This window comes from Nanorana parkeri, unplaced genomic scaffold (assembly GCF_000935625.1).
Source record: "Nanorana parkeri isolate BGI_ZX_2015 unplaced genomic scaffold, ASM93562v1 scaffold23, whole genome shotgun sequence".
NCBI lineage: Eukaryota > Metazoa > Chordata > Amphibia > Anura > Dicroglossidae > Nanorana > Nanorana parkeri.
The window spans coordinates 3,009,433-3,032,328 of NW_017306291.1; the positions used below are offsets into that span (position 1 = coordinate 3,009,433).

The 22,896-nt window shown below is 45.8% G+C and overlaps 1 protein-coding gene across 3 annotated transcripts; it reads right to left on the reverse strand.

Annotated features, from left to right (window-relative positions):
- Positions 1 to 1,326: 1,326 nt before the first annotated feature.
- On the reverse strand, positions 1,327 to 22,798 carry LOC108793292 (vimentin-4). Of its 3 annotated transcripts, XM_018564211.1 has the most exons (10): positions 22,606 to 22,798; positions 22,135 to 22,545; positions 18,121 to 18,181; positions 7,136 to 7,231; positions 6,201 to 6,362; positions 4,589 to 4,714; positions 3,757 to 3,977; positions 2,353 to 2,396; positions 2,097 to 2,179; positions 1,327 to 1,815 (listed from the first exon to the last, which is right to left on the reverse strand). In XM_018564211.1, the coding sequence occupies exons 1-10, from the start codon at positions 22,695 to 22,697 to the stop codon at positions 1,771 to 1,773; spliced, it is 1,341 nt and encodes a 446-aa protein (XP_018419713.1). In that variant the 5' UTR covers positions 22,698 to 22,798; the 3' UTR covers positions 1,327 to 1,770. The 3 variants fall into 3 exon arrangements, with proteins under 3 accessions (XP_018419713.1, XP_018419706.1, XP_018419722.1); XM_018564204.1 differs by having other exon boundaries at positions 22,135 to 22,797; XM_018564220.1 differs by lacking the exon at positions 2,097 to 2,179 and having other exon boundaries at positions 22,135 to 22,798.
- Positions 22,799 to 22,896: the final 98 nt, after the last annotated feature.

Genomic DNA, 22,896 nt, shown 5'->3' on the forward strand with positions numbered 1-22,896 from the left:
TTTGGCGCATATGGTGAGCATACAAATTTCCACCAAAATACAATTTGATCATCGAACAGTAAGGCTGATAACAGCTGCACTGGTAAATAATGTTTTGTCTCTGGACAACTCATGTCCCATACAGTTGCACCAGAACAACCGATTTTGGAGAAAGAAGTGATCACCTGGGAGAAAAACTGCCTCGCTATATACAAATGTGTTCAAAAGACAAGGCCAGCACCAGGGGTGTCATGTTGTTCCTGTGTGTACCTTAAAGGAGAACTATGAAGTGAGTGCTTTTCACTCACCTCATAGTTCTACCCGACAATGAGACTGTCACAGGTCGGCTCAGTAGATCGGGAGGTGAGCGAACACATACCGGCGTTCGCTCACCTCTCGATCCTGTCAAGGCTGGATTCCTCCCTCCCGCCATCGCTGACTGGCGAAACGGACGGGGGAGGGGGCGGGTACAGCTGGCTCTGCCTCTAGATAGGCAGAGCCAGCTGTCAGTCACGCAGCTGGGCGGATCCCGGCATATTTGTCGGGATCCGCTTCTGCTGCGCCGTCTCAGTATACCGCGAGCAGCAGCTCGTGGTATACTGCGGTGTCTCAGTATACCGCAAGCTACAGCTCGCGGTATACTGATCCTAGGGTGACGGGAGGACGCTAGTTTGTGTCCTCCCGTTACCCTAAGGAGAACTATGGTTAAAAGCCTTAACCCCATAGTTCTCCTTTAAAGACAATTCCAGCGCAATGGTTTATTTTGTTTTATATAGAGCGAGGGATGGTTAGAAATTCTGTTGGGTTTTTATTGCTCTTTGTGTCCCTATTGGGGAGATTTCCCCAAATACCTTTCAAAACAGGGAGTAATAGGAATTATCTCCAATGGGGATACAGACAAAAACATATTTTTGTAGAGTGGGTAAGAGTTAGAACACCTGCAAATGTTTATATTGCTATCTGTGCCTTTCTTTACCGCTGACAACTCTTGGACGATTTCCTTGGAGACCATAACATACAGGGGTACAGGTACTGCTAAGAACAAAATCACACATGGACTCATACACACGCACACACCAGCTCAACCATAAATGCATACACGCAATAGGTTGGACTTGATGGACTTGTGTCTTTATTCAACCTCAAATACTATGTAACTATGTAACTGCACCCTCCATTTCTAAGGGTCTCACAGGGGCAGGAAGTGACAGAAAATCTCTTGAATGACACTTCAATATAAAGAAAACTGTCAGATATTTACCTCTTCCCTACCCTTTCCAATACTAGGAAAACATTTGCTGGATTAAAGCATTAGACGTATTGTGATCAAATAAAGAGCAAAAACAGTTTATTCCTAAAGATTTATTAAAGCACTGACAGGTTGCTCGTAAGTAAAAAGCTTTCTTGGCACTTTTAAAAACAGTATTGCAGCACAACATATTGCTTTGATATTGTCTGTAAGCTAGACCACTGTCATTTAACATGGACTCCACTGTCTGGAAATACAGTGGCTAATTATTCTCTACAGCAGGCCGTGAAGACCTGCGGATCTCAAGGTGTGGTGAAACATTGAGTCCCAGAATGCACTTCCAGCCAGAGGCATGCTGGGACAATAAGTTCCTCCACAGCTGGAGAGTTTGCACTCTGCCAACCTCTGATCTACAGGATGTCTATCTCCTGCTCTTGAATTATCAGCAAAAGGCACTTGAAAGCTGGTTTTCTTCAAGGTTTAAACACAAGGGACAAGGATATGTTGCTGGTCACGGATTGCTAGGGTTCAAAAGGACGTCTTCACTCCTGATAGTCATCGTGGTGCTGGGAGCTCTCGTTAATAACCTGGCAAAATAAATTTACATCATTAGTAGGTATTTAATGGGAGATCTGTGTGTATTTCTAAAGTTACCTCTACTCAAAAGGTGAGGCTTGCCACCGTTATTAATGGCCAGAGCCCCATAGTTTATAAATCTATTATAAACCTTGAAATGTACTTTTAGTTTGTAAGAAGGGTAGGGAAGGCCATTGCTCTTGTTTTTGGTCAGTTATAAAGGATCTGGGGTGTTTTGGACGGATGAGTTGTATTTTTATCAGTAGCCCAATGCTACATTAACACCACCAACCTGTCCATCTCTGGTCTCCACAGTCTTGATCAGAAGTGTTCTTTTGGAATGGGATTCTACTGGGTGAGAGTCGAGGTTTGTTTCTGAAAGATACAAATATATTGTTTTAGAAAAATACATAGAAACATCGACACACATGAACTCTGATGCAGGTTTATGGGCATGTGCCCTTGGGAAAGCCCTCGTCATAAAGCACCCTGAGGATCCTTGATACCTTGATTTACAAATGTGTAAATTAATAAAATATGATATCTACCTCTCAAGCTCATGGTGGAAAAGGTGTTGACCGGGATGGTAATTCTGAAAACAAACAGAGAAATGTCATTTAGGTTAATCGAGCAATCATGATTGTTATCCCTGGCAATTTTGATGTTCTACACACACATTTTAAATGGTGGGCACAGACTGCAAGCAAGTTCCTCTTTTGGCAGCCAAAGGAGTGGATTGAGTCAAACAGCGTGCATCATAATAGTGTATTAGCAAAGTGAGCACTCGAAAAGTGTTTTTAATACTGCAGGACCCTTCAGGTTGCTTTCCCCAGCAGACTCCCCCTCTCACTTCTCTCGTGCACTAGCATGTGTGTATAAGAGAGCTGCAATATCATGTCTGGCAGATGCTGATGTTATTTATCAGAGATCATCAGGCTTTCATTAAAATGTTAATCACACATGCCAACAAGTAATAAAGATAAACATGCAGCGAAGCTGTCCAATTAACTGTTTCAAACCTTACTCTTTTTCTTCTGTTTTGCAACTTCGGTGTGTCAAGCAACACGGTCTCTGCAACTCACAGTTCCTCTACCCTACAGCATTCTCTTGCACTCTGCAAAACTCCTTCCCCAGCATTCTTTAAAAAACAGCATAGTTCCTCCCCTATAGCATTCTCTCACATATGAAAAAGCTCCTTCCCCATGCAATAGTGTCTCACACACAGCAGATCTCCCTCATGCGTCATGCTCTTGGAAATAGTATAGCTCCTCCCTCAAGCAACATTCTCTTGAAATCTGGACAGCACCTCCCCTGAGCAACATGCTCTTAAAAGCAGTATGGCACCTCCCCTAAGCATCATTCTCTTAAAAGCAGTATAGCACCTCACATGAGCAACATGCTCTTGAAAGCAGTATAGAACCTCCCCTAAGCAACATTCTCTTGAAAGCAGTATAGCACCTCCCCTGAGCAACATTTTCATGAAAGCAGTATAGAACCTCCCTCTTGCAGCTTTTTGACACACACAGAGAAGTTACTCCCACAGGCAGCATTCTCTCACACAACAAAGACCATTGCCCACACAACATTCTCTTGAAAAACAGCATAGCTCCCACCCCTGAAGCATTATTTTACACACATATCACAGCTCCTGCAACATGCAACTTTCTAACCTATGCAGCAAAGCTCCTCCCGCAAGCACAATTCTCTTGAAAACAGCATAGCTCCCCCTTGCCCCTGCAACACTCTCTAACACACAGCACCTCCCCAAAACATGAGCAGGAATTGAGCAGGAATCAGCTGAAATTCGACCTGTTTTTGGCCAGCTTACGTATCCTTATCTGGGTGTGTTAGCTTTGTAAATTGAGCCTATTGTCTTTATCATCATCTTATGTCACAGCCTGACAAATGGCAGATTTTGTGTTTGAGAAACAGACCAGCACTGCATCTCTTACCTGCTCTCTTCTCCCTCCAGCAATTTCCTGTAAGTGGCGATTTCAATGTCAAGAGCCATCTTTACGTTGAGCAGATCCTGGTACTCGCGCAGATGGCGGGACATCTCCTCCTTCATGTTTTGGACCTCTTCCTGGAGGCGGTTAATAGTGTCCTGGTAGTTAGCAGCTTCAATGGTGAAGTTCTCTTCCATCTCGCGCATCTGGCGGTCGTAAGACTCGTTCTGCAGGAGAGGACAATTCACTTGTAGATGGCAGTAGTGTTCAGGACATTAAACTAATATAACCAACAATTTAAGTCAAATGATATAATAAATAGATACATATGATCACTCTTGTTCGTGCACACAAGCTTCTCCACAGGATTCAGTTATAGAGTAAGCAAAAGATTGCCAAAGTTTGTACGCAGGACACAACCTTTCTTTACTTTCTTTTAGTGACCAAATGGAGCAACGCAGGAGCGAAGGTAAGTGCCAGGGGCTGCCATTAAAGGGCAAGTACAAGGTACATGTTCCCTTTAAGGCTAGCCCAGTGAACAATTAAAAGAAGGAGCTTACAGATCCACTTGTTGGGGGGAAATAGTAAATATTAAATATTTATATACAATATGTTATATTTAGCTAAAACAATGGAACATTTTTTTTTACTTTAGGTAATACCCAAAAACATATTGCACCTCCCAAGATAAGAAAAGGGACAATGAATGTAGGCAATAAACACAACCCATGTATGCATGCATGCGTGTATGCACATGTAGCAATGCCCTACACACAGATACACACACACGATTTATAAAGTATACCCAAGGCCCAAGGATATATCTGGTTTTACTTACAGATCCTTTCATTGCATCCACCTCACAGGTGAGAGCCTGGATCTGCCGGCGGTAGTCATTGGTCTCTTGCTTAGCCTGACGCAAGGCGTCATTGTTGCGGGTAGCAGCTTCAGACAGATCGGCAAACTGGAGAAAAACAGATGACTTAGCATACATAGTGACAGTCTACACAAGTTTCAAATAATAAGAAAAGATTGGGAAACCCAAAACTGATCCACCAGTTTTTGGTAAATACCAAACATGCAAACTATCTATCAGTTCTGGACACAGAAATAAATCATTTATTAGATCTACTCTTATTAAAGCCACCCTTTCCTTTATTAATGTTTATGGAAATCGCTGCCAAATTTTAACTATACATCTTACACGCAAATCACCGGTGTATAATCAATCAGTAAAAACTCTGCCCCAGTCTACCCCCCTTGAATTACATCCCTCATTGGATGCTACCATCTTGCCACAAAAAGGAGGTGAAACCAGGAACACTCACAAGTCAAAGACGCCTCTGCCCTTTTTGAAACAATAACATGTTGCTGATCTCTGCCTGCAAGCCATTGACTGGGGGAATGGTCAGAGATGGAGGTGAGGGCTTAGCTACGGACTGTTCACAAAAAGTTAAAATTTGCATACCCTTAACAGCGCGGTTTAGGCTGCACATTTTGGTGAAGAGGGGTGCATTGCAAACAGCTAATTGAGTAGATTATGAGAGCAGCACTATCTTTACATGCTCGGTAAGTGGAAAGGTTCCCTTTAAGCCGGCTAGATGTGCTTCAATTAGCAATTAAGAAACATGGAGCAGCTCCACCATCTTGTCTCCAATCCCGCTGCTTGAACCTCAGTGCCTGATAAAGCTTCCGCTACAGCTTTCACGCAGCCAGGGACGGTGCTGCCACTAGGCAAACTAGGCAGCTGCCTAGGGTGCACTGCTGCCTAGGGCGCAGCCTCGACCACTCACTCCCCCACGTTAAACCCCCCCCTGTCTATTTCAAATTGCAAACACCAATAGCAGGCTGGCTATTGCACCCTCCCACTAAGCAGATGAGTGGAACTGAGAGACAACTTTCTCTCTCAGGTCCACTCCCCCCCTGCTCAGTGGGTGGGGCTTCAATTGCCAGTCTGCTATTGGATATTTCAAATTAAAATAGTCAATAGCAGTCTAGCTTTTGCTCCCGGCTGCTTACATCCACCTTGCGTAAGCTAGCCGGCAAGAGAATGGGGCCGGGGGGGGGATTGGGGGTTACGCCACAGGCAGGGGGCAGGGGGGGGCAAGTAGCTTTTCTTGCCTCGGGTGCAAAACAGTCTAGCACCAGCCCTGCACGGAGCAATAGGTAAAAACCTATGTGTTTCAATAAGCTCGGGGTAAAGTTAGCTACACCCCTCTTTGCATTCTAGAAACCAAAAAAGTACACAAGCCCAGCCTTTTTAATTTCAGTTTTGGCCCTTTCACTGACAGGGTCCTCAACACTCCTGATAAATTTGGGATCTTTGGCAAGTCTACTGAAGATCATAATCATGTCTCGGATAAAAGTGAAACCAACAAGACACATGGTACAAATAATATGTTCTGCTGCTGTCTTCTTCTGCCTCATTGCTGTGCAGCCTAATGACGTACCTTAGACTTGTACCACTCCTCAGCATCCTGCAGGTTCTTAGAGGCAACATTTTCGTACTGCTGACGGACATCGCGCAGGGCTGCTGTGAGGTCGGGCTTGGCCACATCCATGTCTATATGAACGTGTTGTTCTTGGATTTGGGCTTGAAGTTCACGGATTTCCTATAAAAAAAAATACATTTAAGAATACGCAATTAAAACAGAACATGCATCAAAATACTATTATCTGGTAGACTGCAGCAATCAATCATATATTAGGACAGCTGAGTTGTAGGATGAGATGATGAACAATGGCAATCAGTTACATTTGTTCATAGTTTAGTGTTTTTTGCATACTGCATTCATAAAGTAAAACTAAGGCTTCCCCAAAATAATAATAATAATACAGTTTATGCTGCATCACTTAATATTTAGTGCACTTACAGCTTTCTCTTAGCCTCCCTGCAAAGTTTCACAAAATTGATCCTGCCAGTGAAGTCTCCCTCTTCCAGAGTGCTGTGATGGGGTGACAATGCTACTGTACTGATCCTGAATTCAGAGCAGCATTGTCACCCTCATGTAGTCTGCCCCTTCTTGCACTAAAGTGGGATGTAAAGATGTGCAACACTACCCCCTATGAATACATTTGCCCCTTGTGAATACTGGATGAACCCCACAAATTGGGTGCAGGAACGGTGTGCAGAGCCACTACTGGACATAAGTGAGCCCATGGCAAGATTAGTCCCCCACGACCCATCTAAAACAGGTTTTAATATTTGCATTCAGTTCAGATTTCATCCTGTCAGTGTACACAACATTAATACATATTTGATGGAATATAGGTTTTTTTAAATGTGAAGGATTAATCTTTGGTGAGATATAGGCTCTTTTACTGGCTTATGATCCACAAAAAAAAACAACAAAGACAAAACAACATGAATGGAACACAGACTCACCTCATCATGTAACTTCTTCAGGAAGATGATCTCCTCCTGGAGGGATTCCAGTTTGCGCTCCAAGTCGATACGTGCCAGAGATGCATTGTCCACATCCTGTGTGCAAAGTGGAACATGGGTCAGTTTATTGGAGTAACATACATGGCTACATATTCATACAGAATTCAAAACACCAGAGCAACCATTTTGTTTCATGTGCCAAACATTAGTCTATATCGAACTGAAGGAAACTCATATGAATATTGATCAGAAAGGGATTCATTTATCCAAGGCCGTGCCAAGAAACTGGTAAGATTGCTACCTTAATTTTTGAGCATGAGACACTGGGCCTAATTTATTACAGTAGAGGAGACAGTACACTTAGCAAAGTTACCCTTCCTTTAGCTTAGTTAAGCAATAGAAGAGCTTTTATATTCACCCCTCTGGTGGCCTGTGTCTCCTACCTCCCTTCCATACCAGCTCTGCAGCCTGTCTTTTCAGCATTGAACACTTGTGGACATGTTGGATGGCCGTGATCCCCTGCTGGGCTGTGGCTCTTTCTTCCAATCCCTATGTCACTAAAGGACCCAGCAGTGATATAATGGTCAGAGGATGGAGCCATAGAACATGGTGGGGAACACAGGTATCCAACATTCCTGGAAGTATCAAATGCTGAAGAGTCATACTGAGGATGGAATAGAGTGAAGGTAGAAGACGTAGTTGCTGGAGAGGTGAGTATAATAACTCTCTTTTGCACGAGAGTGCAACTAGGATTTTTTAAATGACTGACATGATCTCTTTAAGAAGATGTAGGCCACTTTGCACCGTGAGCAAGGTAGAGTACAGCTGAACTCCAGATATGATTTGTATATAATTACATTGGTCCAGCTAGGCCCAATCTAAGTATACATATTTTATACCTGGTAGGGCCACGAGGATGTTGTAAAACACTGTACCAGCCGGAGCTACAGTGCTTTAGAGCGATCTTCTGGGTCCCGTTACTGGGCTGTGCTGAGCGGCTTCTCTGCAACCAAGCAACCTGTGATGGTATGCGGCTGAGCCTGATTGTTTGCTAGGATGCCAGTGGCCCCAGGACTGGTGGCCTCCTAGCAAGCAATGGCGATGTGCAGCTAAGCCTGTTTGTTTGCTGGGATGCTGGTGACCTCCTAGCAACCAACGACGTTGTATGGTTAGTTGCTGGGTCGCTGGTGGCCTCAGGGCCACTGGCATCCTAGCAACCAATGACAAAGAGCGGCCGAGTGTAGTTGGTTGCTAGGATGCAATCGGCAACCAAAAATGTGGGGTGGACAAACTTCTCACTCCCGACACAAATTACTCCAATTTGACATTGGTCTTATTTACCGCCAGTTTCCTTATCTCCAAAACAGCCGAATTTCTTTATGAATTGGTTTCAGCCATTGAGACACAATGTAAAATGGTCACCATTAAGAACGACCTCAGTTTGTCTGTCACATGCGTCGGTAAGAGCATTAGAACTGTCACACTGCTCCTGAATTTGGTGCAGGACATTCTTAGACATCAGATATCAGAAAAGTGTCACCAAAGCAATATTGGAGGACCCCCCGGTATGCTGAAGAACCAATCAATGGCAGAGACTCTGTTCTCGGACTGCACTGCATGACTACTATACCGAGTTTGTACTTTGAGGCTACATTCACACTATGCATTTTGGGATCCCTGCATCAAGAATCCCAAATCTCCCATTTAGATGCGACCACTGTCACCCATTTAAGCTAATTACAGGGTGACAGTGGCCGCATTTGTAAGCGGCAGTCCACAGATAATCACATATGATATGATTACGTGCTTGGAATAGAACGCTATCCCTGGACGCATCTATCCTGCATTCAGGGGCAGTGATCTATTCCAAACTGCATGTAGTCTTATCACATACAATACATGCAGACTGCTGCTTACAGATGCGGCCGCTGTCACCTGGTCTTTAACTTGAACGGTCGACAGCAGCCACATCTAAACATCCGATCTGGGATCCCTGACAGTGTTGTCACAAGGGGGGTGTGAGGGGTTGTGGCCCGCCATTGGAGGGGTGACACCAAAATGACTGACAGTCTGACTGAAAAGTCAGGCACTCGGTCACGGACTGAGAGCCCGACAGTGTCAGGAGAGAGGAGGGGACCCGGCGGCATACCTCATCCCACCGGGTGAACGCCCCCTCCTCTCTCTGCCGGCATCCATTACCAAAATGGCCGCCGGCAGGCGTCAATGAGACGACCACGCATGCGCGATGACGTCATGGCGGTGTGTCACCCGGTCTCCGCTCTGGGTGACACCCAGCCTCGGGACGCCCCTGATCTCCTATGCAGGAATTTGTAGGTTCCTTCCACAGGAATCCCAAAACACATACCGTGAATGAGGCCTAAAACATTTTGACTCTGCAGATGACGGAGCGAAGCACTAAACAGCTGATCATTCTACATGTGACTGAGACCTCCATGAATGCTTCGCACATTCACTTTACATATGAAAGGGCAATGCACAAAGAGTCCTCTGTCCAGGGAATAATGGCGGATGCCAAATGTGTCAGCAGCTACTCTACCATTGTGTCACTGGCTGCTCTTCCCACAAGAGGCCTCAGTGTCAGAAATAAACATGTAGATCTATATAATAAGGACAATATAATAATAACGACGATGTGGTGCGGCCAGACTGGGCTTGTCCGTGGCTTTGCAAGAAACGATAAGGAAGCGGTAAAAGATATTAAATGAAGAATCAGGAACAGAGAACTTCTCCTTTATTTCTGATAAAGGGTTTGGGGTATGCTGGGTCCTATTAAAGGGGATCTATAGTTCTTGACATTATGCCTGCCCTGCATACACCGTGCATACACCGTACGTGTGGAAGAGTTTAACGCTGGGTTCACACCTAAGCGTATTGGAAACTCGCGCTTGCCGCGCATTTCGTACCGCGTGGTTTTACCGCGATTTGCGGTAAAAGAAACGCGCGTCAAACGCGAGTTTCCGAGGGGGTATCCGGCTGATAACAGCGGGATACGGGCATTAATACGCCCCAAAGAAGCTCATGTACTTCTTTGGGCGTATGGCGTTTTACCACGAGATCGAGCGGGCGGTAAAACGCGCAGGTGAGAACCATGCCCGTAGGCAAACATGGGTTTTCACCTGTTGCGCGTTTTACCGAGCGTAGGAACGCGCGGTAAAACGCTCAGGTGTGAACGGGGCCTAAGGGCCAACTCCAGAAAAACTTTATTTGTTTGCTGCCGTGTACAGAAGAGAAGAAGATAAACAAGTGTGATTTTTTTTTTTTTTTATCTATATGTGATACGCTATATGTGCAATTCCTGCCCCTGTGACACCCATCCATCAAATGGGAGGGGAATGATTGCCATCAAGACAAGAAGTCACAAAAATATCATTGCCAGAAGTTCTGACCCTTCCACTCAATTTTAAAGTGCGACTCTGGGCAGATATAAAACATACAATTCAATGCTGCTCTGTACTCATTATAAAATGTATATTTTAAATGGAAGCAGTGTAAGTACATGAATGTGACCTGGTGTTAAGTTCTTGCAGTCCTTGTACAGCAGGGCAGGAGTGTGAGAGGAAGGAGAATAAGGAGCTAATCAGTTCATGTGCTGACAAGGAGCATGCTCATAGGAGGAGAGAGCAGAGTGACAGATGAGCTCATCACTGTGCTGCTTCTCGTTTCAATGTTCAGTCACAAGCTGGGGGTGGGTCCAGGACGATGTGGGCTCAAAGGAAGTAGGTTAGATGATTCTGGCCATCAGACTGAGGACATCAAGTGGCAGAAAAAAGTACTGTGGTGGAAATCTCTGGATTGAAGGAGAATTTTACAGAAAAGCTGCTTCTGTTATTTTATCAAATGACAAAACCAGAGTGACAGAGAGATGAGCTCATCGCTGTGCTGCTTCTCCTTTCACTGCCCAATCACAGGCTGGGGGCGGATCCAGGGCGACACGGGCTCAGAGGAAGTAGGTTAGGTGATGCTGGCCATCAATGTGAGGACATCTAGTGGCTGAAAAAAGTAGTGCGGGGAAAATCTCTGGATTAAAGGAGAATTTTACAGAAAAGCTGCTTCTGTTATTTTATCAAATGACAAAACCAGAGTGACAGAGAGATGAGCTCATCGCTGTGCTGCTTCTCCTTTCTCTATCCATTCACCGTCGGAATGACCTGGATGACCTGGACTCAGAGGAAGAGGGTTGACTCATGCTGGCCATCAGACTGAGGTCTTCTGGTGGCAAACAAAAGTTTTGCAGGGAAAATCTCTGGATTGAAGGAGAATATTGCGGAAAAGCTGGTTCTGTCGTTTCTTGTAACTGGCTATTCATTTTTATCCTGCCAGTAGGAGGGGCTTCCATTCATTCGTTCACTGTGATTGGCTGCACAAGCATGACGTAATCGAGAGCTCACCCTTCCGGCTCCTGATCGTCAGTAGTGGACTATGCGCTGTCAATGACCGCTCGGTCACAGTTCTGGGGGTGCTGTTTGAGCATGCCCCAACATAACACAGCAACACATACTGTATATGCAGCAGCTGGGCATTAGGTGCCGTGCTGCATTACTCTGTCATAAAGAGGTCATAAAAACCATGTTTGTTACATTGTTGCGAGTGTTCATTCTTCAAGGAGAACTACATTCTGATTGCTGTAAACAGCAACAAGTTGTAATAATATAGGAGACCGTTGAAGTCACTTATAAATCCATGTATCAGCATTACCTCCTCCCTTATTTGCAGAGTCCAGCTGATTTTCAGACTTTTTGAGCAGGGGCGAGCAACTCCGGCCCTCCAGCTGTTGTGGAACTACAAGTCCCATGAGGCATTGCAAGACTAACAGTTACAGGCACAACTCCCAGAGGCAGAGGCATGCTGGGATTTGTGGTTAAAGCAAAGCTGGAGGGCCGGAGTTGCCCATCCCTGCTTTAGAGATTGCCAACGACCTCATATACAGTAAATACAAATAATCTCTCCAGCACAGTCATGTGACCTCGCAGGCCCGGCGGAGGGGGACAGGACAGCAGCACAGGGTGTGTCCAGCTGCCACATCAGCTCTCTCCAGATTGCACAACTTAATATTTTCTTCATCCACATTAGCTGCAGATTGGGGAGGTTATGTAATGCAGAGCGGCCCCCTCCCTTGTGCCCACAGAGGAGATGATCAGTAGTAGCAGGGGAAACGCTGCGGCGTATTTGGGCCCCGTGTGAAGCGTAGGGCTGTGCTGGAGCCGTAATGGCAGCAAATTGGAAATCACATTCTCTTGGCCAGCTAACATGCTGAAAGCTGATTTCCGGATGGTCGCCACTGCATACTACAGCTGCATGCACCGTGTTATACAAGCAGGACGCCAGTCTCATTTAAAGCAGACGTCCAAAAATGAATAGATCATTAAAAAAAATAAAGCTACAAAACCAGCTTTTGCTGCAATGCAGAGATTTCCCCCACTAGGTGTCCTCAGTCTGATCCCCAGCATCATTCAACTCCCGTCCTCTGAGCCCAGGTCGTCCTGGACCTGCCCCCAGCCTGTGATTGGACAGTGAAAGGAGAAGCAGTGCAACACTGAGCTCATCTCTTTGGTTTTGTTATTTGATGAAATAACGGAAGCAGCTTTTCTGCAATATTCACCTTCAATACAGAGATTTCCCCCACATTACCTTTTTTTGCGACTAGATGTCCTCCGTCTGATCACCAGCATCATTCAATCCACTTCCTCTGTGCCCAGGCCATCCTGGACTCGCCCCCCAGGCCTGTGACTGGACAGTTAAAGGTGAAGCAGCACACTGATAAGCTCATCTGTCCGTCAATCTGCTCTCTTTTCCTATCAGCATGCTTCTTATCAGCACATTTATTTATTATTGGTATTTATATAGTGCCAGCAATTTACACAACACTTGAACTAATTGACTCCTTGTGAAGTACAGAGAATGCAAGAGACCGATACCAGGTCAAATCCAGGTGCTTACACGGCTTGCATTTAAAGATATATTTAATGATGTATTATTGATTGATGAGCTGTATTAATTGTTGGCTTTATATCTGCCTGCAGTTCAGCTTTACAATCAGGCTGTTGCTTTACCAAGAGTACCTGTACTGAGACATGTAGTCTATCACCGATACGATACTAGTATCAGTGCCCATACCAAGTATTTGGGGCGAGTACTCGCCCAAATGCTGTGATATGCTGTGATACTTACCTCCGATACTGGAACTTCCGGTCAGAGGGAGATTTCCCTCTGACTGGCAGTGCCGACGGAGCATGGAGCCGGCTTCCTTTCCAATCTTATTGGCTAGGAAGCCGGCTTCACTTGTTGTTATGCAGCCTGGCTTCCTAACCATTCAGGAAGCTGGACGGCAAGGCAAGTAATGACCCTCCTCTCGGCTTCCTGATTGGTCAGGAAGCCAGGCTGCTTAGCAGTAAGTGAAGCCGGCTCCCTAGTCAATCAGGAAGCTGGGAGGCGGGTCATGACATGCCGCCCAGCTGCATGATTGGCTAGGAAGCCAGCTTCACTACTTGTTAGGCAGCCTGGCTTCCTAACCAATCAGGAAGTCGGACGGTATCTCATGACCCGCCGCCCAGATTCGTAATTGGTCAGGAAGCCAGGAAGCCTCGGCAAGTGAAGCCAGTGTTCTTTCAAAAGAAAACCGGGTTGCCAGGCAATCAGGAAGCCGGGCAGCGGGTCCTAATCTTATCATCAGGGCACACGGAGTACCGAAAAAAAATATATTGGTACTCCGAAAAACTGGTATGGGTGCATCCCTAAAGACATGCCATCCCTCTGCCCATGCAGGACAGGGTTATGTTGTGTCTGGAAAGGGCATCCCCCCAACCTGTCTATACCAAACAACATGGGTGGGGAAATCGCCCCTGCTGGGCCAATGTATTCTGACAGCGGCGGGTGTGCCTCAATAGGTACAGCAATGGTCTTGAAGCTCGGATAATTCAAACCCCCCACTCAGGCCCATCAATTGTAATAAAGTCTCACTGGTTAGGTCCATGATTAGAATTGATGGGCTTAGGGCGGAGGTCTGAATGCTGGACGGAAGTGCAAATGAAGCCCAAACTTTTTTTTTTAATCTTTGGACAGAATGGGATAAGAGGGACTAGAACCCGTGTCAGGTTTTTATTGCTGTCTCTGTCCCCGTTAGGGAGATTCGCCCTCTCTCTTTGTCCTGGTGACTGTTATCACTGAAAGTGAATGAAAATCGCCAGAACAGGAAAAGATGAGAAATCTTCCAATGGGGACACTAGTTCTGATGACCCCTGCTGTACGCTCAGGATTTCCCTCACTTTGGGAAAGTGAAAAAAAAAAATCTCCCTGAAGGGACACACATAAAAAAAAAAGCTGACAGGAGTTATATCCCTCCCTTACTGTATCCACAGCTAAAACAAGTTTTGGCTTCAGTTCTAATTTTAAAGAAGCAGTTTAGTAACCCTTGCAGTGGGGCTACCCCCGCACTGCAAGGGGTTAACTACTCGTTTTTGCCTAGGGTCCCCCCAAAAAATGTATATTCATCCGGCAGCAATCCCTCCAGCCTGTCTCCTCCTACACTGCAGTCATAGACTGTCCCTCAGCGACCTCACGTCCTATACGCTGTAGTGGATGTGATGACTGGAGAGGATTCCTAGACTGCTGCAAAGGAGGGGGAGAGAGGCTACAGGGACCGGTCTGTGGCCCCATTCACACCGGGGCGGATGTGTTTCAGCGCGGTTTCCGCACAAATTTTAAAAGGACGGTTTTAAGTAGTTTTTTTCCCAGCGCTGAAACGCAATTAAAAACGCCCAAGAACGCTTTTCCATTCAAATCTGTGTAGAATCCGGACTGATCAGCGTAGAAAAAAAAGCTCAGGGAGCATTTTGGGGGGCAGGTGGTTCGGGTTGCGCGATCACATGAACGCTCCCCATAACAATGTATGGGATCGTTCATGTCAGCGGTTCAGCGCAGACAAATCCGCGCTACTGAACCGCCCTGGTGTGAACGGGGGCCTAAGAGCCGGCCGGCTGAGAGAATCAGGTGAGTCTAACTTTCTTTTTTACTCTAGCCAGAAATTAGCAGTTAACCCTTGCAGTCCAGGGGTAGCCCCGCTACAAGGGTTAATAACAGTTCTGCCCGGAATTCTTCTTTTATATGTCTAGTATTTTTTATTAGATTATTTAGATTACTAGATTGATTCGATTACTAATATTATAAGTATCTGACGATTGCTGTACCCCTTTGGAATGTTTGTTTGTTGCTGTATATGCTTTTGGGGTGTGGTTCACCCTTAGGCCTCATTCACACGAGAAACGGCCGGCACGTACAGCTCGGTGCTGCGTGCCCGGCCGTGTCGGGGAGCTCCCGGGAAGGACAGGTGCTGCGTGTCATTAGTACGCAGCCCCTGTCTTTCTCTATAGGAGTACGCGGCCGTACGCCGCCCTATGCTCACCCGCCATGCACGTCCGTGCGGGTGTCCATACTCGTACGCTGACAGGATGGATCCTGGGCAGCGTACGGCCGTGTACTCCCATAGAGAAAGACAGGGGCTGTGTGTTAATCACACGCAGCACCTGTCCTTCCCGGGAGCTCCCCGATACGGCCGTGCACGCAGCACGGAGCTGTAAGTGCCGGCTTTTTCTCATGTGAATGAGGCCTTAAAACTCATGCAGATCTGGCCTGGATTTGGTGTGAACAAGCCCTCAAAGGGATGGATTTTCCAGACTCCACAACCACATATAACTAGGTATAATTAAAAAGTCATGGAAGCACAAGATCAGACACCTCCAGTCATGTTTAAATTAAAACATGGCTTCCTCTTTACATCAGTGTGCACAATACAATGCCGCTAGTGACAAATGGAATTGCATTACAAAGGGAGCCATTCTTTCCAGCTATTGCACTGAGTATAATTCCATGGTGGAAGCGTGAGAAAGCGGGAGTGCTTGTCAGGGGAGGAAACAGATGAGGCATCCCTCCCCGTCTCTCTCTCCCTCTCTCTCTCGGGATCTCTGTGCAGCTACTTTTATGCGTCTCTGTGCTGAGAAGCTCCTTTGTGTGGTGGAGCGGCCATGGGGTCGGGACGAAGTCCTTGTAAACCATTGAAGTATCGCACAAGTGGCTGCCTATTGTGCTCCATCCTAACAAAGCCATAAACTGGACCTAGGAGGGTCATGCACTCTTACAAATGAGATTTCTGTAGTTGGGTTTTACATAAAACGGTTTTGCGGACCAGGAAAAACAACTTGTGACTGTTACGCGTGCTCTGAGCAATAGCCAAAGGGAGGATGTTTTCCATTTTCAAATAATTACATCACCCCCATTAGATTTACTTTTTTTTATAGGAGGGTGGAGAGGAGCACATAAAGTCATCAGGTCCTTCAGATCAATCAACTATATAATTCATTCCAAATACATCTGTAAGCAGCATTCATGGCAGAGTCACATGACGCATTTAAAGGAAAAGTGCACTTTAAAACAAAAGTGCATTTTTCCTTTTTGCCTCAGATGGGCCAAAAAAGTATTGAAAAGAAAGTGACATCACTAGCCACACCTCGTCAATATTAGCCCAATAATCTTTTTTACTTTAAAGCAGGGGTAGGCAACCTTGACACACCAGCTGTGCAGAAACTGCAAATCCTATCATGCATCTGTCTCTGGGAGTCATGCCTGTGGCTGTTAGAATCCTGCAATGACTCATGGGACTTGTAGTCCCACAACAGTTGGAGCGCCGAGGTTGCCTAGCCATAAATTTAAGGATAAGTGCACTTTAAAACAAAGCACATTTATCCTTTTTGCTCCCCGTTCCCCTTACTTAACCTAACCCACCCTCCCCCCTCTATAATAATGCATACTCATCTGGATCTGATTGCCGCGGTTCCAGTGTTCGCTTACAATTGCAAGTCTTCACTGTCCTGGCCGCGCCTGTGCACGTCAGCCCCATAGACCCCAAGTGTGAATGGAAACCATCTGTCAGTGTACTGATACTGCCGATACACTCTTTGTCACAGTAAACTCTGATTTATGTATAAAATAGGAATTGACTGGTTGTGGTAGAAGGGGGCGGGGATTTAAAGATTTTATTTTTGGATGGAGTATGGAAGTGTTAAAACCCCTGTCTGTTTATTTTTTGCTGATTTCCCTTCACTTCCTGTCCTCAGGATGCAACAGGAAGATGAGAGGAAATGTCTACAAACTAAATGGACTTCGCCTCTTAAAACATCTGTCACTAGAACATGGATTCCCATTGCAAAATGTCACCTCCATCTCCTGTTCTGCAGTCCATCACGCCTCCCATGGAGTTACAGTCAGAGCTCTAGCTGTAAATCAGTGAGGGGCATGCAGGACTGCTGCAGAGAGACCACTGTTTTCACCCACATCGCAGCCGATCTATCTCATGCTACCTGTGCCTTGGATCAAGAGGTAACACTTTACTATGTATAGATCACCTCTGGCTGTTAGAGACAGTTCTTTCCTCGGACACATGACGACTGCTGTGTAGGTTATACTGCATGCTGATGCTATGATAGCACTGATCATGTCAATGTTCCTACACTGTACTGGCAGAGACTACCAATGGGAGGTGTGGGGATGAAGTACAGTGGGTGCCATTGCTGACCTTTCCTTCAGGAAATACTAGGTCCCGACTGTCATGCTGATCCAATGGCTTCATTAGGGCCCATTCAGAGCCATGCATAGAAGTAATACATGCCATATGCACATTCTGCTCTATGTTGTGGTGTAATTCATTTAGAATAGCGCCTAATGTACAACTAGAATATAGGGACTTTCCTGATTGGCATGCTTGTTCCAAATCAACATATCAATGTACTGAAGCCAGAAAGAGCCAGTCAGCTTGCATTTTGCTGCCACAGCAGGTTCCCTTTACCACCGTATGCTTCATTCTGTCACCTACAAATCGTCTCTGGGTGGAAGATGACAACCTGAGCCCACGGACGGGAAATGAAGGGGCGTTTCAGCATTTCCTGAGAGTAGATTGCATTTCCTAAACCACAAACCTGTCTGAATGACTGCAAGTTGCCTTCAGCCTCTTCCTTCTGAATCATTTCATCTTGAAGCCTGAAATCAGCAAAATAAAAAAAAAGATGGCGGTTAGTTCTCCTCGTACTACTGAGCTGAACGCAGATAACAGCAAGACATGACCGCAAGATAAGGCAGCAAAGCAAGATGAGACCATCCGAGGAACAGAGATCTGGACTGTTACTGTTGCCTGCAGCCACCGACCATATTCCAGATCTCAGTGTCACATACTATGCTGAATTGGGTTGCTATGGGCTCAATGGACTACTGGTGTGGTGACCACTGGCAGAACTACCAGGGTCACAGCAGTCACATGTGCGACTATGCCCTGGAATTCCTCCACTTGGGGGGGGTGGGGCCTGGAAAGGAAGAAGAGGGCCCGGCCCAGGTAACCGCCAAGGCACCAACATTGCCTCCTGGGACTTCACACATGCACTACCCCAGTAACTGCTGAGGCCCCGTCATTTTGTCATGGGGGTGTGGGGCCCTTTGTGGTTTCTTGCACCGGGGCCCTGAGGTTTCTTGTTACGCCTCTGGTGGTGACCTCACTTGTGTGGTGGTAGATGGGACTTGCAGTCTCTCCATTCACAGATCTTGTGAAAGGATCTGTGAATGGATAACGCTAAGCGGACAGAGCCACACACAGCCCCGCTAATCTCAAAAGATGTTTGCATGCTGCGGGGAGAACAAACCCCAGGATTCGGGTGAGCAGGGGGCCAGTTGAGGGCTGGGGATGTGACCATGTTTCATGTATAACCCTGAATAGGGGTGTAACATGAAACTTGGTCAGAAAGATGGAGTCACTCAACAGGAAATTAGCTTTAACAAACCCTCACTGACCTCTGTAGCTGCAGGCACTGTGGAGCAATTGATTCTCATAATTCACAGAAGCTGTGAAATCATTCAAGTCATCCCCTCGGTGGCTCAGCGCAACCTATTCTCCCCTCCCAGAGCTCCTGATTTGCATTTACATTAGATGTTAGAAGCATAGAAGGCTGCCAGCTATTCGCTGCCGAGACGGGGGAGCAGGTTGAGCTGAGTTCCTGAGAGAATGACTTGAGCAACTTGATTGCTTCTGTGTGGATCGTGAGCAACAAACACTATGTCCAAATGATAAAAACATACACCTAATACAGACATAAAAAAGGAAGACTGTGGTGTCCTCTCTCCCCAACTCCAGCCTGCTGAATGAACAATGAAAGAGCAGCCACAGGCTGATGAGGTCATCTGTCTGCTCACTCTGCTCGCGCCTTCTATCTGCATGTTCCTAATTAGAACATTTGCATGCAATATGCCTAATTGGCTCCCAGCCATGCCCCTCCCTCTTCCAGTCTGCTGAATAGTACTAATACCAAATTCAGGTACATATAATAGTTACATGTAAAAGATACATTTAATGATTTATGAATGAATACCTAGCTGCATTAATTGGTGTCTTTTATATCTGCTTGGAGCCCAGCTTGCCTGGAGCTGAAGTAGCCATAGCGGCAATACCAGAAAGTCAGATATTACTTCAGTAAACTGTAATAGTATAAGAATGACGTCTTACAAGGTGGACTATAAATATATTGTGGGAGGAATTTATCATAACTGAAGCAGACAGAATCTGGAGCAGTTGCCCATGGCAACCAATCAGCTTCTCTGTTCAGTTTTTTTCAGTTAAGCTTTGAAAAGGAAAGATAGAAGCTTATTGGTTGCCGTGGGCAACTGCTCCAGATTCTGTCTACTCCAGTTTTAATAAATTCCCCTCTACGCTTTGTATCAAATACTTCCTAAAATGTGTGGAAACATAAATGTGTTTGAAATAATTATAATAAATTTACTATAGAGCAAAAAGAATAAAAGTGATGCATCCCTCTAAAACAAAACCAAAAAAAATTAAAAATTGCGCCAGAGGTAATTAATTCCAGCGCACTTACTACCTGATCCCTGGTATTTGTCCAGCCGTGGCCTAGCATTAGTACAGATTACATGCTCAAGAGTTTTCCAACTCCCAACGCCTGTGCGCACGCCACATCACAGTCAGAGTTCCATTTGAATGGGCTGCCACACCCATCCAGACACAGAGAGAGATACCAGACGGTCTGGTAGCCAAAATGTTGGCCGGTGGTATGACCAGCACCTCTGGCTGCCCTCTCCGTCTCTCTTCCAATCCCTGCCCTTCTATTATCTTGCATGGCTGGACGTTTTCATCCTTTTTTTGCTGGAGCAGCAATCTAAACACTGGTGGATAAGCTGTCCCCTTGTTCCCAGCCAGAAATAATAACCCTAGTGATCTCCAGTAGGCTGACCTACATAGCTCTTTGGCAAAGAATTTTCCCCATTTCTTTTTTTTATTTGTTATGTGGGTTCAGTTAGATACTTCTCTAAAATGGATACAGAAGTTTCAACATCACTAAAGAATCAAAAACTTTTGCATAACAGGAAACAACATTTCATTTTTTTTCTAAACGTACAGCAGAGGATTTATAAAGTAACCAAGCTGAACACTAGCAGAACTTTCATGAAGGCATTGGGGAGTGTTGCTGCAGATAACTTATGGCTGATAAACACATTTTATATGTACCAGAGTATTTGGCACCAGTACAGTACTTTTTGGGACAAGAGGGTTAGAAACTATTTTTTAACCTAATTAAAGACTAAAAGCTCATACATTGGTCTTACCTAAGCCATCAATAATATGATATGATTGATTCTCTGTGCAGAGGGCTTCACTACAGCCAATTAGAATTAATCTTTCTTTGTTCTTAGTGCTCCCAATGCTCATAATTGAAACTCTTCTTTGGCTGCTATTGGTTACTACATCCCTTTGCTCTTTGAGTTCTCCAGTGCTCTTATTTACTACACCCCTTTGCTGTTTGAGTAATTGGGTGCTCTTATTTACTACACCCCTTTGCTGTTTGAGTCATTGGGTGCTCTTATTTACTACACCCCTTTGCTGTTTGAGTAATTGGGTACTCTTACTTACTACACCCCTTTGCTCTTTGAGTTCTTGGGTACTCTTAGTTACTACACCCCTTTGCTCTTTGCGTTCTCCAGTGCTCTTAGTTACTACACCCTTTTGTTCTTTTGAGTTATTGGCTGCTATTGGTTACTACACACCTACGCTCTTTGAGTTTGTGGTTGCCTTTGGTTACTACAACCCTTTGCTCTTTGAGTTCTTGGCTACTCTTAGTTACTACACCCCTTTGCTCTTTGAGTTCTTCAGTGCTCTTAGTTAGTACACCCCTTTGCTCTTTGCGTTCTCCAGTGCTCTTAGTTGCTACACCCTTTTGTTCTTTTGAGTTATTGGCTGCTATTGGCTACTACACCCCTATGCTCTTTGAGTTTGTGGTTGCTTCTGGTTACTACAACCCTTTTCTCTTTGAGTTCTTGGGTGCTTTTAGTTACTACACCCCTTTCCTCTTTGAGTTCTTGGGTGCCCTTAGTTACTATACCCCTTTGCTCTTTAGCAGCGTCCGTTAACTCGACTATAACTTTGTGGCCACTTTTTCAGTTCAAGTCTTCTGTGCACACTTATAGTTCTCTGTTGCAACATTAATTAACACTCTCATGGCATGGGTCATTGTCATTACAGTCATTAAGGGGTTAAATGATCAATCCACCCAAGTAAGACATTTCAGTTTTGCCTATAGGGTTGCAGTGGTGGGCATGTGGTCAACGTGGACTCTGGATCCCCATTTCTGAGGAACTATAAAGTGATCCAACTCATCACCCTCCACCCATAACATTCTCATTGCAGGGGTCATTGTGTGAAGGTGTATAACAGTCATGAAGGGGTTAAATGATCAATCCACCCATGCAGGACATTTCAGTTTTGGTTATAGGGTTGCAGTAGATGGGTGTGGTCAACATGGAACTTTACCAAAACGATCTGGACTCTGGATCCCTCTTATGAAGAATCAGTGATCCAACCCATCACCCTCCACCCATAAATAAAATACTACATTACAGTGGAATTTCATTCTTAATTTCAGAAGCTTTGTACTTACCTTTCTCTGAGTCGCTGGAGGTCATCATTCATGTTGTCCCTGTCCACTTCAACTCTGGCTTTCTCGTTGGTGAGGAGGTCCACTTGCCTGCGAAGGTCCCTCATCTCTTCTTCATACAGATCCCCGACCCTGGAGGTGCCCTTGCCCTTCAGCTGGTCCAGCTCAGCCAACAAGATCTTGTTCTGCTGCTCCAAGAAGCGGACCTTGTCAATGAAGTTGGCGAACCTGTCGTTGAGCTCCTGCATCTCAGCCTTCTCGTTGGTCCTGTTGGCTTTGAACTCGAGGTTGATGGCATCTGCCAGGGTGAAGTCTACGGAGTCATGCATCCTGGCTGGGGGAAGGCTGCTCCTCAGCCTGGCCGAGGAGGACTTGTAGATCGCTGGGGAGGAGGAGGTGAAGGACACCCTGCTGCTGGACAGACCGCCGCCGCCGCCACCACCACCGGAGCGCAGGGCGCTGCCCAAGGAGTACCTGTTGCTGGAGGTGACATAGCGGCTGCCGGAGGAGCTGGATCTGGGGTTACCCCCAAACAGCCTCTTGTAGGATGAAGACTTCACAGACATGTTTGTTAGCGGTGCTGTAGGATATTCTTGTAGCTGGAACGGTGCCCTTGTGCAGACCAGGCAGTGCTATAGCAGGAGAGAGGACTGGCATCCACAGTGGTTTATATACCCGGGTAGATAACGGTGCTGAAGGTGACCAATCCAACCACTGACATCGGAGGACCATCACTAATTCACCGCCAATAGGAAAGCGCAAGGC